At 36.8% G+C, this 18,212-nt stretch overlaps 1 protein-coding gene across 1 annotated transcript; it reads right to left on the bottom strand.

Moving 5' to 3' along the window:
• Positions 1-85: 85 nt before the first annotated feature.
• Positions 86-16,687, bottom strand: st8sia3 (ST8 alpha-N-acetyl-neuraminide alpha-2,8-sialyltransferase 3). The gene is made up of 5 exons (XM_077497616.1): positions 16,301-16,687; positions 12,989-13,018; positions 10,296-10,415; positions 8,314-8,871; positions 86-5,348 (listed from the first exon to the last, which is right to left on the bottom strand). The coding sequence occupies exons 1-5, from the start codon at positions 16,462-16,464 to the stop codon at positions 5,066-5,068; spliced, it is 1,155 nt and encodes a 384-aa protein (XP_077353742.1). The 5' UTR covers positions 16,465-16,687; the 3' UTR covers positions 86-5,065.
• Between the last annotated feature and the right edge of the window lie 1,525 nt (positions 16,688-18,212).

The raw sequence follows: 18,212 nt of genomic DNA, 5'->3' as shown, positions 1-18,212 counted from the left end.
GAACATTGTCAAAATATGTTTTTACAAAAAAAGTATAAATAAATTAGACTGATGAAAAAAATGACAGCACTCATATTTTTTTTAAATTAGAGAATTTAATGAAGTTTAATCTCTGAGTGATGACTAAAAGTACTCAATAGCAGATATGTTTCATTTCAAGCTTCCCACCCAAGTTTCCTCTGCAGCATATTATCAGAATTCAGTGATACATTATATATTCATCTCTACATTTATTGTGAAATGTAGGAATGTTACACAGCAAACGATTATTTCACCATGAAACATTGTTCATATTCTTTTTAAACATTTATATGTGTCACAATAAAATTTCTAAAGGAAACCGACAAACTGACTTGGAAAACAAACAAACACAAACAGTATCTTTGTTTGAAATGTGTAACTAAAATGGCAGCAAAATGTTAAGATATGTACGGAAAAGTTTAAACATAAAAAATAAAAGGCTAAAGCACGCCGACAATACAGAAATGGTTGATCAAAATAGTCCTTATTTTGCTTCTCATCTCGATAACACATTGCAGCATAAATCAAAACATATTGGAGAATGATTACACAATGAGTCGTTTTAGTACATTCAATATGTGATTGATGCTGGATCACAACAAGAAATTCAGAATAATAGGAAGAAGTATAATCTAGAATGTTACATTGTTTAATGTAAAATAGTCCAAATCCTTGCAATTTTAGCCTCTCAACGGTATATATTTCCTGATTCGTGCATGAAAGCAAACCGATTATTTTTTTGTGTTACAGAAAACATTTGTGCATTTTCTGCACTTTCAATTTGAAATAATGTTTTGTTTTTTAATATAGCGATGAAAATTAAAACTTGTTTTCAATCTGATTCATCAACAAAATAATCCACAGATTCATCACCAGTGTGTGCGTGTGTTTGTGAAACCTACAGGAAAGTAAAATCTGAGAAAATATAGATATGGAGTTGGCCTCCTTTTGCAGTTATAACATTTTATTCTCTTCTGCAAAGATTGTGTACAGGATTTTGTAGTGCATTTGTGGGATTTGTTTTGTCTATTCATCCAGAAAAACAGTAGGTTAGAGAACACGGATGTCTCTGGTTGTGTCCGTCAAAAGTTTTTTTTCCACAGCAAACTTGTTCAAGCGTGCCCTTATGGACCTTGATTTGTACACCGGGACACATTCATGTTGGAACACCAAATGGCCTACCCTACCTTAAGCATAGGATTGTCCAAAAACGTCTCAGAACAACTTTTCTAAATGTGTCTAACTACCTTTTTTCGGTAGTGTATTACAATAGCAGTAATTGTCTTTTAAAGAACGACTATAACTTGACATCTTGCATTGGCTTTACTGTATTTATGTGACTTGTGCAACCAAATTGGAGTAATGACAAATTAGAAAGACACAAAATTCTTGTGAGCTCGAGGGAACGGTAATGGACATGATCAACCCACCTGGGGTGGACCTACTCTACATTCACTTAAACAGATCATGCTCAATACTGATAAGTATAAACATTGAGCCAACAATTGTGGATACATACTGGACAAAACCTGAGTATGCAAATGAAAAAACAAAAAAACAACACCTGGACATAAATAAGGCATGGAGAATAATAGTACGTTTATCATCAATGGAAGTATATAAGACAGTTGATGATGCACAACAAATAGATTTTAATTAGTACAATAGCCTCTTATTAACCTATGCTTGTTTTTGTCTTTTTGGTCACAATCCTCTTAACTACTTGTGAGAATGTTGTACAATCAAGGCGACTATTAGTACACATTAAAGAAAACTGGATTGCTTTTATACACTTAAATACTAGATTTTGTATCAAACATCTTAACCTAAGAAGATGAAGCGCTTTTAAAAAATATAAACAAACACAAGTCTGTAAATAAAACACAGTAAATACAGTCAGTTGGACAACAACTCTGAACCTAGTTGCATGAACATTGAACGTGTACTCTATTTATTGTGGGAATGCTGAACGCATCTCACATATGTTATTATGATTTTTATTCTCCACACTTTTTTTGATGTCACACTGCTCCCACATAATACTTCCAATTTACACCGTTCAAATTTCAACTTGCTTCAAAAATTCACGTATTCCGGGGTTATATATCGCCTGATTCCATATTACTTACAGTACTCACACAATTTGATGTTAAATATCAACTTTCCCACATCCATTTTCAATGGGACTGACATTGATCTTTTTCTAAATCCCACATTCCACGCCTACTTCCATACATACAACTGATCATCATTACCAGTTCTGTGATACTGCTTAGTTCTTTATATTAATTTATCTTTCAACTGTAATTAAAACTTTGTAATTTATCTTTCAATTTACTTCATAAGCATTCAGCTTAGCATTCAGCTATTAGCATTCAGCTTTCAGCATTCCCACGCAATTTCTTCAGAAATTGCACTCAGTCTAGTTGTGGGAATGCAGAAAGCATCCCACATATGTTATTTGGATTTTTATCCTCCTCACTTTTTTGCCGTGAAACAACTCCCACATAATACTTCCGATTGACACGTTCAAATTTCAACTTGCTTCAAAAATTCACGCTTACAGTACTCGCACAATTTGACGTTAAATATCACCTTTCCCACATTCATTTTCAATGGGACTGACATTGAACTTTTTTTAAGTCCAACTTTCCACGCCTACGTTACCATCATCATCATTACCAGTTCTGTGATACTGTGCAGTTCTTTATATTAATTTATCTTTCAACTTCAATTAAAACTTTGTAATTTTCACATAATTTATCTTTCAATTTACTTCATATGCATTCATCTTAGCATTCAGCTATTGGCATTCAGCTTTCAGCATTCCCACGCAATTTCTCCAGAAATTGCACTTAGTCTAGTTATTAATATGATTTTGGTACAGTGGTTCATTGAGAGGCGAGTTCAATTTATGTGACCATTCTGGTAGCTTATAACACTTTCCCCATTGAAACGAATGGAAATGCCATTCATATATTGCAGCTCCCCTCACCAAAAAAACAAAACAAAACACTTTTTTTTTATAATCTGCGCTTTAGCAAATATAACAGCACATAATATTGTACATGTTTGTATTTCAAAATTTTGCCCAACACTCGAAGTAAAACATTTGCCTAATGACATGCATCTAAAAAAAAAAAACCTCACAACTCAAGTCACTCGTATCTCAAGGCACCACTGTCATTTCAAGCTTTGTATGAGAGCCATAACCCTTTTGAAGTGCATTACTGTGAAATACAACAAATCAAACAGAACCATCTCAAATTTCAGAGAACAAACGGTACAGCAAAATTACTGCCTATTTGTGGTAAGATGTCACACTTTATATATGTGACGTATATTTTAGTTTTGACAAATCATGCAGAAACGTCAGGGTCAAAGTTACCAGTGGAATTCAATTGAGATGAGTGTGAATTTGTTTTCGCTGCTGTCTAGAAAGAATCATTGAATACAATCGTGGAAAAAAAAAAGTGGCACAAAAATAGCCCAAATTTTTTAATCCACCTTTTGTTTCTGTCCACCTTAACAAATCATGTCTTTTAACTGTCATTCCCACGCAGCTAATTTACTTTACATTATTTCTAATAATTTCTAATAAATCGTCGCTATGCTGTATACACATTCTAAGAAAATCCTTGACAGGATGTCAACTCCTTTTTCATAATACGCACATGCGATGTGTTTTGAAGTAATTCTGTACTTTTACAACATATTTTGATATTTTCAGAAAACAGATGCCGGAGAAATCCCCACAGTTGTGCAATATTCCTGCAGAAACCCTGGTTTATTGTACGCGGTACCACCCGGGCGTCCCCTCCCCCCTCAAGGCATTGAGGCGATGCATTGACAACTAGAACGACACTTGGTACAGCAGATACCTCCACCAAGGCCTAACGTGACGAGCCCTATCTCTGTTTGTGCAGTGGATGTTGATTTTGAACAAAAAAAAAAGTGTGATCACATACAGTAGCTCTTTCCTCAAGCTTCTCTGCTTGGTGGAGGTAATAACACAGGGGTGTCCAAACTACGGCCCAGGGGCCATTTGCGGCCCGCCATACATTTTTTGGCGGCCCACAGCAAATACTAAAAATAATTTTTCAATGCTGTTAAAAAAAAAAAAAAAAAAAAGAGAAAAAAGAGGCTGGATGAAACATTTCTAGCTACGCAAAGACACAAATTTGCAGCTAATATTTCAGTTTCAGAAATAAAAATAAAAAAATCCACTTGTTGCTTAGTGTCAAGGTCCAATTTGTGAAAACATCACATTAAATTAATGGTTCTTAAGTGTGGTGAGTTTACTACCAGTTGTTCTTGTTGTGGTTCAGAATGTCAAGTTGGGATTCAGCTGCTGTTCAGTGGAGAGGTGTATCTATTATAGTGGCACACAGGGGTCACTGTGGGGTCTTGTGACTGTTAGCAGTTTTCAAGAAGTAAGTGTAAATTATATCAACAATTTATAATTGCTTCATTGATTTTTACCATGTTTAACTCATTCACTGCCATTGACGTTAAAAGACGTCAAATGATGCATTCTTTGCTGGTCTGGCAATGACTGTGTTAATAAATAAATAAATTAAAAAAAACTCAAAGTGGCCCTTGCAGCTTTCTGTTTTTCTGTATGTGGCCCTCAGAGGAAAAAGTTTGGACACCCCTGTAATAACACAAGGATGGGATATGTATGGTCCATGTGTGACAATTAATGTTAAGGAATCGTTAAGTTTGAACCACCTTAAGTAACACACTTGTGATGTTTTGCTGAAGCGCAGCATGACCTAAGGAGCAGCAGTCCTTGAGTGTTTTCACTGAAGAAGAAGAAGAAAAAAAGAACAGAGTCCTTGTTTCTACAGGTTCAGCGAGGGGCCGTCACAGCTTGATAGAGATAGACTCTGCAATCTTGTGCTAAAATAGCACGAGAGTCCATTGCCAAGCTCGTGCTGTTGCGAAAACCACATTTATCAGTCCTCGTCTGACTGGTCCTTTTGTGACTCGGGCCCGTGGAAGCTCTGGTGAGACAATTGAAATACCTCCCGCAGTTTCATGTCTAAGCGCAGTGGGAGAGGCTGAGCTTCAGCAGTCCCTCTGTGTGCATCTTGTAGAGGAGTTTGAACTCAGCAGGCAACTGATGGGCCTCCTGCCACTTGGTGGTGAACTTGGTGCCCTTCTTGTCGTAGTAGTGATAAGGCAACTCCTTCCCTGTGTTGGGGTCCCAGCCGAATGGCCAGAAGCCATACAAGTGGATCTGGTCACACATAGAAGACGCCAGCGTGTACATCAGGATGCCGGTGCTCAGACGCTTTGGCGACAGCTGCTTAGTTTTCCAGTAGCTGGTGAGTCCGATTGAGAAGAAACATGAAGAGAACAGAGTATTAGACTGCACAGAAGCAGATTGCATTTACTTGAGTGGGCTGGAGGGGAATCCTGTATTTTTATTTTTTTTTGTGCTTTTTTTTTTTTTTTTCCCTGTTTTATGGAATATTTTTTTCTGGTTTTGCCGATATTTTTCCTTCTTTTTTTTAAAATACTTTTGTTCTGCCATTAAAAAAATAAAATTTTCAAACAACCAAAATATAAAAAATACATACAATATTCAAAACAACAGAAGAACAAACGAAAAAAATCTGAAAATGGAGAAGAAAATATTCTGAAAAAACAGACAAAAATATTCCAAAAAACAGAAAAAAAACCTATGAAAAGCAGAAAACAATTTAGAGAAACAGTAAAAAAAAAATCTGAAAAACAGATTTTTTTTTAAAGAAAAAAAATTAAAAAACAGAGAAAAATAATTATTGTGAAAAAAAGAAAAAATTATGAAAAACAGAAAAACATACTGAGCAAAGAATATTTGGAAAAACAGTAAGAAATACTCCTTAAAAAAACAAATATTCCATAAAACAGGAAAAAATAAAGCCACTCCAAAAAAAAATAAATAAAAAAATACCCAGGAATAAAAAAAATGTAGATTATTATTATTTTTTTTTAAGTTAATGCAATCCGCTTCTGTATGGCTGACCATAACACAAGGGAAGGAATACACCACATGGTTGTAACATTACTGAACATTTGTCCTAAACAATATTGAAACATTTTACAATATAATGGTAAATGTTGCCCTGCGATTGGCTGGCAACCAGTTCAGGGTGTACCCCGCCTACTGCTTGAAGCCAGCTGGGATAGGCTCCAGCACCCCTGCGACCCTTGTGAGGAATAAGCGGCAAGAAAATGGATGGATGGATAGTAAATGTTTTACTCCTAGTTTCCTGTACGTAATTTAATTGGTCAGAATAAATTTGATTGCATATTCCAAGAATGTAATGTAGAATATCTGCATTGATGCTGTTTTTAGTAGTAAGCCCCTTCTTCTTATCATCATTGTGAATATCATTATCATTAAGTTTGAAATTATCATTAGTATTCTTATTATTTAAGAAGATCAAAAGCATGATCATGATATTTGGCAATAAACATTTGGCGTACAGGCATGGTCTTTAAATTCTTTCGTTGGTATTTTGATTTAGCGGAGTCATTTCTCGGTCAAATGCAATTACCAGTTCATTTTAAGTAACAACACTGCCAAATCCCCCTTATCCACATCCTTGTTAGAGAGTCGACACTCTTCAGACTGGTCTCAACAAAAGGTGCTCAGCAAGTGGTTGAAGTGCTAAAAGCCAGCCTGAGCTGCTTAAACGTGGTAATACTTCCCCAGCAGGTAGATTTAATGGGCTTGGTGAAGATTAGGCTACTGTAAGAGTGGCCCATTCTGTTACTACAACACTTAAATCCCTTTCTGCAGTTTCAACTCGGTGCCATACCTTTCACTAAATAGTACTTTCTCTATAATCTGTCTTTTGAGCTTAAATCTCCACACACACAAACGGCCGCACACAGTTGTAAAAAAATAAATGTCAACATGTGGTCTGCAGCTGTTCAAAAATTTGATTTGAGTCTGAATTTGAAATACAGCAAAGTTAATAATAAGTTGCAGCCTATAAAATGTCGCTCGAACGTATTTGCAAACTCGTTTGAACGAACTTGGAGGCTAATTGCTAAAATCAATTTGGTCTATTATTGTATTATTATTATGTCTGTAATGCATTATTTCCGTTCGGTATTTTTTCCCCACAATTCATATCCCGTGAGAAAAAGAAAAAGCCAAATGGAACTCATGCACTCTAGACATAATTTAAAAAAAATACGAATAAACTGTTTACTTACTTATTTTTTGAGCGTATTGGTATTATGTAGGCCAAATGCTAAACAAAAATCATTAGCATTTCAATAACCTGTAACATTATGTTTTTAGCATTTAGCCTATATGTACATTGGAAAGTATTTGCAAATATGTTTGAACGTATTATTTACAAATTTGTTTGAACATATTTATATACATTTGAATGTATTTGCAAATACGTTCAAACAAGATTGCCTGTCAAAAATTTTAACACCACATTGGGCAGCCACATGATTCCGTATCAAACAAATATTAACTCAGTATCAACACTCTAAAAACAGTTTGGTCAAAAGTAACCAAATTATGGATCAAAAATGGGCGAATTCACCTTATGGGTCAATTTGACCCAACTTCCAGGGTTGTTCTTGACAAAATGACATATTTTTCTTTTTTTTCTTCTTTTTTTTTTTTTTTTACCTTTTTTTACCTAAATAAATGATCTGACCAATATTTAGGAATTGTTTACCACTAAAAAAACCCCTTTCCTGACAAAAAATTGGGTCAAATCGACCCAAATAGAGAATTGGGTTATTTTTTACCCATATTAGGTTATTATGGGTCATTTTGAGTGTATGAATGCAAATATCGTTTAGGATTTTTTTTTTTCTTACAAAAACATACAGTACCCAGGTGGGGAACAGGGTTATAATAGTTTTCAGTTTTTCATTATAGTTTGTTCTTATTTTGTTTTAAATTCAGCAAATTTTAGAGCAGGTTGTTGTTTTTTCTGAAATTGTTTAATTTTTTTATTATTAATTAATTTTAGCATTAGTTTTTTTTTAACAAATGGAAAATAAGTCAAGTGCAAGATTAAAAAAAAATAAAAAATCACCGTAATTATCATGTAATAAAGATTAACGATTCCCAAATGACTTTTTGATATTTATTCTTCCGTTTGGTTGTACAGTAATACAGAAATAAATACATTTATAATCATCTTAAAAAGGAGTTTTAGTTTTGTTATAAATAGTTAACAATAATAACCATGGTGGGCAATCACTGTTGTCTTTAATTGTTGACGCGCACTGTAATGTTTGTGCATGTGAGGGTGCACGTCTTACTTGTTTATGTGCTGCATGATATTTCCAGGCCAGGCCAGCTGCACGTTCAGCTGGCCGCGATGTTCCACAAAAAAATCCACCAGCGTCCTGGTCACTGTGGCCGACGTGTGGAAGAAGAACGCTGGGATCCACAGAATCGCACCGTCCAGCTTCTTTAAGCTCAGGAAGAAATTATTCCTATCCTGCACCGTCAGTAGATTGTTGTAGTATTTCTCCAAGATACTCGGGTTAAAGGTTGTCATGTTTGTGCGCCGCCCGACATCCCTCTTAAAGACCTCTGTTGGTGCAAAGTTGCAGCGGAAGACAAAGTCAAACTTCTCAATCTGATCGCCGCAACGTGAGCCGGTGAGGATGCCGCTGTTGCCAACGACTGCGCAGACATTGTAGTGCTTGTTCAGAATCGGCGAGACCTCGGGGAGGAGCGAGCGGAAGTTCTCGCCGATGGAGTAGACGTACTTGTGGCTGGAGTAGGCGTAATGCATCAGCTGGCCAATGCGGACTAAGCTGCGTGTTAAGGTGAAGTTGTGAGGAATGTCGATGTACTGGGAGATTTCCTTCCTGAAAGAAGCCAAAAGGAATGGATGATGATAAAGGGTAATGTAGACAATGTTTTAATAGATGTTTAAAAAATGTTTAACTCTTTTACTGCAAGATGTTTAAAAAAAAACAAAAAAACTTTAATATGACAAAGGCTTGGATGATTCATCCATACATCCATTTTCTTGACTGCTTATTCCTCACAAGGGTCGCGGGGGGTGCTGGCGCCTATCTCAGCTGGCTCTGGGCAGTAGGCAGGGGACACCCTGGACTGGTTGCCAGCCAATCGCAGTGATTCATCTTTGAAAAAGTTCTATTTCATCAGATTTTGTCATGTTTCATTGTAATTTCATACACCGGCAGCCCATTGAAAAGAGATACAATGCTGCCATCTTCTGGCCATAATTAGTGAGTGTTTTTGATTCCACAACCTATTGACCAGGCACGCCTCACTTAGATGTTGCACTGACCATTGATTAAAACATACAAACAAACAAAAAAAACGTAGTTGACGTCATTTAACATTTATGGCGGCATACATCGTGATTTTACTAATCGTTATTAAACGTTTTTTGCAGTCAGAGTTAAAAAACAACAACTGGTTTATCAGTTAATAAAAAATATATATATTTCAATCACATTTAAACTCATTCATTCATCCATTTTCTTGACCACTTATTCCTCACAAAGGTCGCAGGGGGTGCTGGAGCCTATCTCAGCTGGCATTGGGCTTTAGGCGCGGGGTACACCCCGGACTGGTTGCCAGCCAATCGCAGGGCTAAACTCATTCACTCTGAGCCATTTTACTGGATTTTGACTGATTTTGCAAGGTCCACAGAATATTCTGTTCTATTGCTATAAAACATGGAACCTACCAACTCTCTACTTTCATCAAGGGAAAAAAAAAAAGTATTTATATCTGTTTCCGTTTTGCAGCAATTAGCATTAGAATATAGTTCGGTTTCATCAATATTCAAAAACCTGTTGAAAACAATGGGAGAAAGAGCTTGTTGCAACATGTCCTTGGCTGATCTCTTATACTCTGCTGCCACCTGCTGGCCGTTTTTTTTTTTTTTTTTTTTTTTTTTTTTTTTTTTGTTGCAACTACCATTTATGTGACTTCTTCATATCAGAAGCTGTATCAAAGCCTTCTGTATACTCTTGCATAAAAATACATAAAAATGTTTAAGTACGTTTTTGGGAGAGCAGGACAAATTGTTAAAAAACATATTTATACGCTTTTGGGTTTGAATGAGATAAAATAATCTTTAGTGAGCAGCTCTAAAATTGAAAAAAATCCATATCCATATGATCGGTACAGGCCAATCTCACTCGTGGATTATCGTATCAGAATCAACAGCATGAAATCCTGAGTGGAACATCCCGAATAATGAATTAATATAATTTTTGTTTTATGTGATCCATATGTTTGTTTACATACGTACCTTTGTTGGATAAAAGCTGTGCTGTTGTACCTCCATTTAGAGGAATTCTTCAGGTCTTCGCTAAGAGCGTTGGTCAGTGGTGTGAAAGCTGGATCCAGATACTTCAGTGCCAACTGGGAGCTACACAGGGGAGGCAGAAAATGTGGAAAGAAAGCAGTCAACAAGTTTAGATGGGAAAAAAAAAGTGGTTTGATATCTTGCTCAAGCGCATCTTTGACAGTCAGGATGCAGTGTAACTTGGGTGACGTTTTTTTCCACAATTCTCTAATTTTGCTCTTCCAAGTGTAAAACTGAGTCTATTTTGTCCCACTCTAAATAGAGTCAAATTCACTCTAAAGAATTTACCGTGTCGTGTTGCCTATTGATATTTTTATGTTTCAGAATTATCGTGGGAACTTATCAGAATCATCTTTATTGACAAAGTATGTAAAACACACAAGGAATTTGTCTTCACAGACACGGCACGTCCAAGAAACATAAAATAACATTGACATAATGGGAAGCCTGGCGGGTCTTGCAATACAATAATGCAAGCAATATGACATCCTGTTGATTCGTTGGTCTTTCGTCGCCGTTCTTAAAGTCGCTGCGCCGAGTGGAGTTGTTACCGAACCGCATACAGCTGCAGTCATTTCATCCCTAAACTTTCAAATAAAGTGTTAAGCTGTGTAGACAGCCAAGAAGTTTAGCTCGATGGGAGTGTTCTGCACTACCAAGCTGTAGACCCTTGGTTCGATCCCTAATTAGATTTTGAAGCAAAAAAGCTTGGACACCACTGTTTTAGGACATGATGTCATTTATCCATTTGTCAAGTAAGACTACAAAAGGTTTTTTTTCCTACCCATACAGAAGGCATATGATAAAATAGCTATAATGTGTGACATCTTAACCTAAGAAGAGTTTGCGGCTTTTTACTGGAGGTGTAGTGACATCACACCAACAATTTGTGCACATTTTCTAGCCTTGTTGACTTGACGCATCACCTTATGTATCAAATACAGTCTAGAGGTGCTTAAAATGTATCACAGTCTGCGCTAGCAGCAACAAGCATGAACAATAATAGCCAAGAGAACCTTGGTGCATGAATACGGACGCCCCTGCTGGACACACGTACTCGTTTTATTGGTTATTGAACGGGCGACATAAGACTTTTATAGGTCAGCAACGGACCACCAGCGAGTGGTAACTTGGTGACGGATGCAACATGTAAATCAGTTCGCTGCAGATTTGTTTGTGGTGCAAATGTCAGGGATATTCTTTTATGATAGGATTGAATTTGTTTCCCCTCGTAAGGTTAGTTAAAGACTTGAAATGGCATTGCGCCTTTCTGTTGAATGGCGACCAGTCATAACGCCATTGAGGACAAATGGAAAGATGAATGGAATTTATTTGTCCCATCAACACTTTATTTTGCTGACACATTTAATGTGGTAAACTGGTAGGTAGTGAAGTTTATAGGGATTTTATAGGTACTGTCTTGAGTGTATTTTTCACCCTCTTAAGAGAAAGAAACTCTTAAAATGTCTTCAATTTAAAGAAGGGCTGCACAGTGATCGCCTGTAATGTGCTGCATATCTAAACAAACACCTTCTCGACAAGTACAAATTTAGATGGATGGTTAAGGCTTGATTACCCGGTGAACTGTTGAGAGTGAGTCATGTCGAGAGAACAAAGTACAGCAAAAATTGCCTTTAGCCCTTGGTAAATTTAGTTTCTGTTTTTTTTTTCCCCCATTATTCATCATTTGTTCTTAAAAGATAAACCTGTCATGATTCGAGTCATGCAGGAGTAATGTTTGGATCTTGTCTCATGTCTGGGGTCACGCCTGGGTTAAGTTTGAGTAGAGTTCATGACCGTGCGCCAGAGTTCACGACCCGTTACGTGTCTGTTTTGGTATTGATGTAACAGTATCCAGTTTCAACTAGTTTTAGGCTATATGATATATGGACTATGTTGTTAAGGATCTTTTATGCTATATGATGTTTGTTGATGTGAGGAACTATCTGTAATTACAGAGTCAACAGCCAATCAGAGAATTCCATGTCAGTACTAGTACTCACATGTCTAGCCACCACCAATGAGATTGATTGACTGTCTATTTAAGGGTCTGAGAATTGTTTGTGTTTTGCCGGATTATTGTCCACCTGTTCCTGTGTACAGCGTCTCTGAGTTTCTGTGCCTCTCGATGTAAATAAATAGATAAAATCGTATTTGTGTCTGCGCCTTTGGGATCCAAACCTCTCAGCACACAACAAAACCGATTTATTTTGAAGGATCTTGTACTGATAATTGTTTACATTTCGGTTTATTATTTAATAAATATAGATGTTTTCCCTATCAAGATGAATAATTGTCATTAATAATCGTGATTACAATATTGATCAAATTAATTGTGATTAGCATTTAACTCAAAGCTGCACAGATGCTCGCATCCACTTAGCGTAAGTCTGTCATTTCAGCACCTTTGTGGCACCCAGTATTCTGGTTGATACTCAAAATAAAAAAAATAAAAAAATAAGTAAATAAATTTAAAAAACAAACAAACAACTTGTCCTACCATGTCCTACCCTCAAATTCAAGCAATCTCATTCCCAGGAACTTTGTCCCTTGTGAAAACAGAATTATTCCTACAGATCTTGTAATATGTCATGAAATTGTGCAGGTTTACCAAAGAAGTGCGTATTGGTACTCACCTGAGGTCAGGCTTGCGAGGCGGCCTTTCACTGCAGAAGGAATACAATAAGTCAAACCCTTTGAAGAACTAATCAAATTTTAAAATCCTTTCATGACAATTTAAATTGTAAGCATTTAAATACAAAATAATTATTACATCCATACTTACGAGTGTTATTAGGCAAATTAATCAACCCTCAATCATTTAGATCCATAAAGCAAAGAGTATTTACAGCACAGTTTTGGCTTTACTACAGAAGACACACACACGATCCATCCACTGGTCACAAAAGATAAACAGCGTCACCAAGACTTTCTCACAATTGTGCAACATGGCAAAAGGAAATATGAGTGTTTGTCCACCATCCACCAAAAGACCTTCAAGTCTAACTCACTCAAAGCATAACCTTGGCCCACCGTGACAGCCAAGCGAGAAGGAAAATGATTACAGCAGGAGGGAAATGAATGGAGCGCTTGTGCTGTAAATCAGAGTCAAAGGCAGTTTGCTGACTTCCCGAACCTTTGCTAGATCAACTGTGTTTTAGCATCACACTCTTGATCGCACATGAAGGATTTCCATGGACGTGGACTGTAATGACCCTGCTGGGCCCTATAGCGCCAATCCAGTTCCTCTTCGGACAGGAACGTTTTTCATTTGAGAATGGCTAACATACACAGCACCATTTTAAGAAAAGAGACAGAAAAAAAATGGAAAAATCTAAAGTGGCTTTAGAGTAGCTTTGAACCGGGGAAGTAGTTACAAAGCAAATTTTAAACTGAGGTTCTTTATCAGCTCAATAGGCGGTGACCTTTCTGGGCAACAATCCTTTGGTAGCATTTTAAAAGGCAAGGAACAAAAGTATAGCAAATGCCGTAAATCAAATATTACTGTAAATTAACCGAGTTCTACCGTAACAATTCATACCAGTTAAAATTTGAAATGTGACAACAGCTCAAAACGTGTTCCTAATCCAGACATTAATAACAGTCCCTCTGTGAGAAGCAGTCAAATGACTTCAAGAAGAAGCGGCAGATTAGTAAAGCTCATCAAAATCCCTGATGTGAGATTAAGTGACAGATGTTTTCCTTCAGGCTAACGCACACACTCTAATGTGAGCATTTTAGACCGGTTTATTGGTGCAAAAATGATTAAAAATATGCCTGTCAATTACCTCCAGCCATTACAATATACCCACTAATAATTTAACATAATGACCACCCCTGCACATAATGTTCCAGACAACAACTTGGCAGGACTAGCCAAAGTTCCATAGTGAAAGAACCTTTTTGCACGGCAACCGACGCGGTGTCTCATCGATTAAATAAAGAGTAACATTATTTTAATCTATCTTTGGTTTCTTTACATGAAACATACGGCAGACAAAATATGTTTTGGAAGCAATCAAAAACAGCCAATATTCTACACTGTGATGTACTAGCAATGTTGTTGAAGCGTTCATTGTGAAAGTCGCTAATATTAACTTTATTGCTGATTTTACACCTTATGACTTGCTTGGCAAAAACTTCTGACTCAACTTGACTTTGATATTTGATCATCTATTGGTGAGCTAAAGTGTCAAGCTAGCTTAGCTAGTTTAGCTTCACGGTTTACGCAAATAGCTTATCTGCATTTGACAAGTGAAGATAAACATCAGAGATTTATCTAAGCTCAGTTACTTGTGTCATTTTGTTTACAAAGTATTTTTTATATAGTCTTTTTTTTTTGTGTGTCATGTGCACCGTAACCAACCCACTAGTAGTTCTATGTGTTATGGAGGATGGTCCAAAGACGAATATTTTGGATTTGGGATGATCTTTTTGATAAAACTGGGAAAAAGACATGAGTGAAATTCAAGGTTTGCAACTCAAAGACAAGATGACCCAAATCTCTGACGTTTATCTTCACTTGTCAAATGCAGGTAAGCTATTTGCGTGAAGCTAAGCTAACTAAGCTAGCTTGACACATTAGCTCACCAATAGATGATCAAATATCAACAAAACTTCATGTCAGTTGTGCATGTAATTGAGCAATAAACTGATATATTAGACATTATGGAGATTGTTATCTTTAAATGCTACCATTAAAAATGTGATTGCGGTATAAGCATAGAAATGTATACAAACATAGTAGGGTTGGGTATTGCTAATAACCTCACAATGCGATGCATATCACGATACGTATTACGACACACGTATCCCAATACATGTCGTAACTTCAAGGCTTTATATATCCTGATATTTTACATGACTTTACGTACATTTATATGAAAACTGTCATATGTATACCCAAATGATATGTTTATTATGCTGGATGGCAAAAATATGTTCTTTTTCTAATGTTAGCAGCACTTTCGGTTTACCGCCAATGTCATTATGTGCACACTGCAAGGAGCAACTTTCAGGGGGGAAACCGGGAGCCGGGAAACTTTATGAATGAAGCAGTATCAATTCTGACGCCTCCATATCGATGTATCGTGTATTGTAAAGGGGCTTTTTTTGAGCACATCCCTAATATATAGGCTTCACTTTCAGATGATTTGATGGATGTCAGCATGTCCGCCATATGTGATGTGGCAGCGCCCCCCCTAAACTAATCCACGCTGACTTGACTGAACTTGATAAAGGGACAGCCTACATTCTCCCATTACACATGTGAATAGATTTGGGAAATGGGTTGGCACCAAAAAAACAACATACAACACAGTATAACGTGCCGATATTTATTATCACATTGGATACATTTGTAGCTGCAAACACTCATGCATGATGCATTCTTCTAAATAATATAATTTTATTAAGATATTTAATTTTTAGAGCTATAAAGGTACTTTGTTGTGTTATGATCAGTGGGGGACAAAATGTTTTTTGTTTTGTTTTTATCACTCCAATATTGTGACTGAGCAAGATTGTATGACTTGACTTACAATTTGCTTAAACTACACAATGAGACCCAACTTGCTTGAAATTTGGTGGTCTCCACTTCTCGACTTGAGATGAATGACCCACCCCCAAACGTAACTTAGACTTGCTTGAGACTTGAAGTTGAAGGTTATGACTTGTGCCTTAATTACACATTTGTGACTTACTCGCACCTCTGGTTCACTGTACTCTCCATTACTACCAATTTACAAGGGAGTAATTCAACATTGATGATGTCCAGTCCAGTGCCTGCAGCCAGGCCCATGTCAGAGGCTGCACTGAGGCCCTCACCATTGGGTAGCTACACTGTGGTTACCGTTATGAATTAGCATCCACAGTAACAATGACCCAAATGAAATGCTGCAAACAAACACCAGACAAAAAATGCAAAACAGATCCTGGCTGGAACTCACCGATACCCAGCGTGGAACATGTACATCCTCGGTCCCCCGTTCGGTCCATATCTGGGGGTTCCGAGAAGGAAGTCCTTCTTAATGGACACGTAGCTGATGAGGGACAGAATGAGCAGCGCCACACTGAACATGACGAGCCCCAGGGCGCTAGCGATGCGCACCATCCTGCCTCGGCGTCAGTGGGTGACCGAGCCCGGCACGACGATGCGGCCGAGGCGGGACGACAGCGGAGGAGACGTGGACACGATCAGAAGCATAGCCGAGGTAAGAAGGAAATTAAAAAAAAATAAAAATAAAAAAATAAAAAACGACGCGACGTTAGCCACTGAGAGCGAGCAAAGACATCATCGAAGATGAAGGGTGCTGTGTCCTAAAAAATAAAATAAAATAAAAAATTAAAAAAAGGCAGCATCTCAGAAATGAGACCTGATAGCGGCGACAGCTTCAGAATCATCCTCGCGGTTGTCTCCGTCCTTCCTTCGGTGCGTCATTAATTAAGTCGGCCAGCGTTAGCTTTAAGAGATGCGGCTCTATTGCTACTCTAATCACATAAACAGCATCCTTAAGCGAGGCGGAGCTCTTGTCGTCTGCAGACTGAAGGTGCAGGGAGACGCACCGCCACCGGACATTTCATTAGGTACAGCTGACACGACTCTTTACATATTGTTGCGTGCTGTGCAATACTACAAATAAGCAAAGTTGGCAGAAGTTCTCACACTCCCACACTATGAAGTACAGATACCCACAAGAAATTTTAATTTAGTTTTAGTTGCAGTCTTTGGACTAGAATTAATTAATAATTTAGTCAATTGATTGTATTTTAGTTTTAATCCAATTTTAAAAATAAAGAACAATTTTAGTCGACGAAAAAAGAGCAATTTAGTTGACTATAGACAGTTTAGTCAGCATAGAATTCAATTTTTACACAGAAAATTATAACACACATTTGTAACTACTTTAACACGTAAGGCAGTAGTTTTCACCTAAATAAAAAAAAAAAGTGCACAATTAATTGAGTTTAATTTTACAGCTGCACAATGAATGTAAAAATATTTGAACATTAAATAAAGTGCAGTGAACAGTACACTGAACTGTTTCTGAGGGGTTCTTTTCTCCCACCCGCGTTTCGTTCCTTCTGATTGGATTGTGTCAATTTTCATCACTGTGTTGGTTTCATTTTTGTTTTAGTCATTGACAAAATTGTCAGGGAATTTTAGTTGTAGTTATCGTCCCAATGAATGGCTTCTATTTTAGTTTTCGTTTAATTTTCGTCTGACAAAAAAATACGACAAAAATTTTTCGGCGACGAAATTGTCACTAAAACCCACTTTGTTGATTAAAAGAAAAAAAAAATACTTTTGCAAAAGAGACTCTGAAATGTAGCTTCTTAAGAAAAGTCCAAATTAATATGCAGTGCCAATTTTGATAACTTGAGAAAAGACTTCTTTACGCACAAAATAATTTCAATTTGATCAATGCTTAGCGTACATACTGCTTGTACTGAGAAGAACCCGAGATAAAAAAAAAAAAAAAAAACATAATCCAAAGGTGTGCTAACATTGTAACGCTGAGTGACAAAAAAAAAAGTGTAATTAACGAATGATAACAGCTGAAGCAATTGAACTCAACTCAACTTTATTTATAAAGCGTTTTAAGAACATGCATTGCTGAAAACAAAGTGCTGTACATAAACATAAATATCAGTTTTGCAGTAAACAAGAACAAAGCAAACATTTTGAAGTGCGAATACAAGTTGTTTTTTTTAAGAAGTAAATACATTTTACATCAGAAAATAAATAAGAAGTAGTGAATAAAGAGATAAATAAATACATAAATAAGTAGACTAAACATCAAACTCGTACACACCACAAAACACCAGGAACAAGTCTCATGTTGCGCCAAAAGTTAAAGA

Source organism: Festucalex cinctus, chromosome 15 (genome assembly GCF_051991245.1).
Source record: "Festucalex cinctus isolate MCC-2025b chromosome 15, RoL_Fcin_1.0, whole genome shotgun sequence".
Classification (NCBI taxonomy): Eukaryota; Metazoa; Chordata; class Actinopteri; order Syngnathiformes; family Syngnathidae; genus Festucalex; species Festucalex cinctus.
This window is presented reverse-complemented; position numbering and strand designations above follow the sequence as displayed.

Excerpts from the sequence above, each read along its gene's own strand:
- st8sia3 (XM_077497616.1), bottom strand. The coding sequence starts at position 16,464 with ATGGTGCGCATCGCTAGCGCCCTGGGGCTCGTCATGTTCAGTGTGGCG. Across the intron at positions 10,416-12,988 it reads CCTCGCAAGCCTGACCTCAG|CTCCCAGTTGGCACTGAAGT; the intron begins GTGAGTACCAAT and ends TCCCCTGTGTAG. Across the intron at positions 5,349-8,313 it reads ATCATGCAGCACATAAACAA|CTACTGGAAAACTAAGCAGC; the intron begins GTAAGACGTGCA and ends CGGACTCACCAG.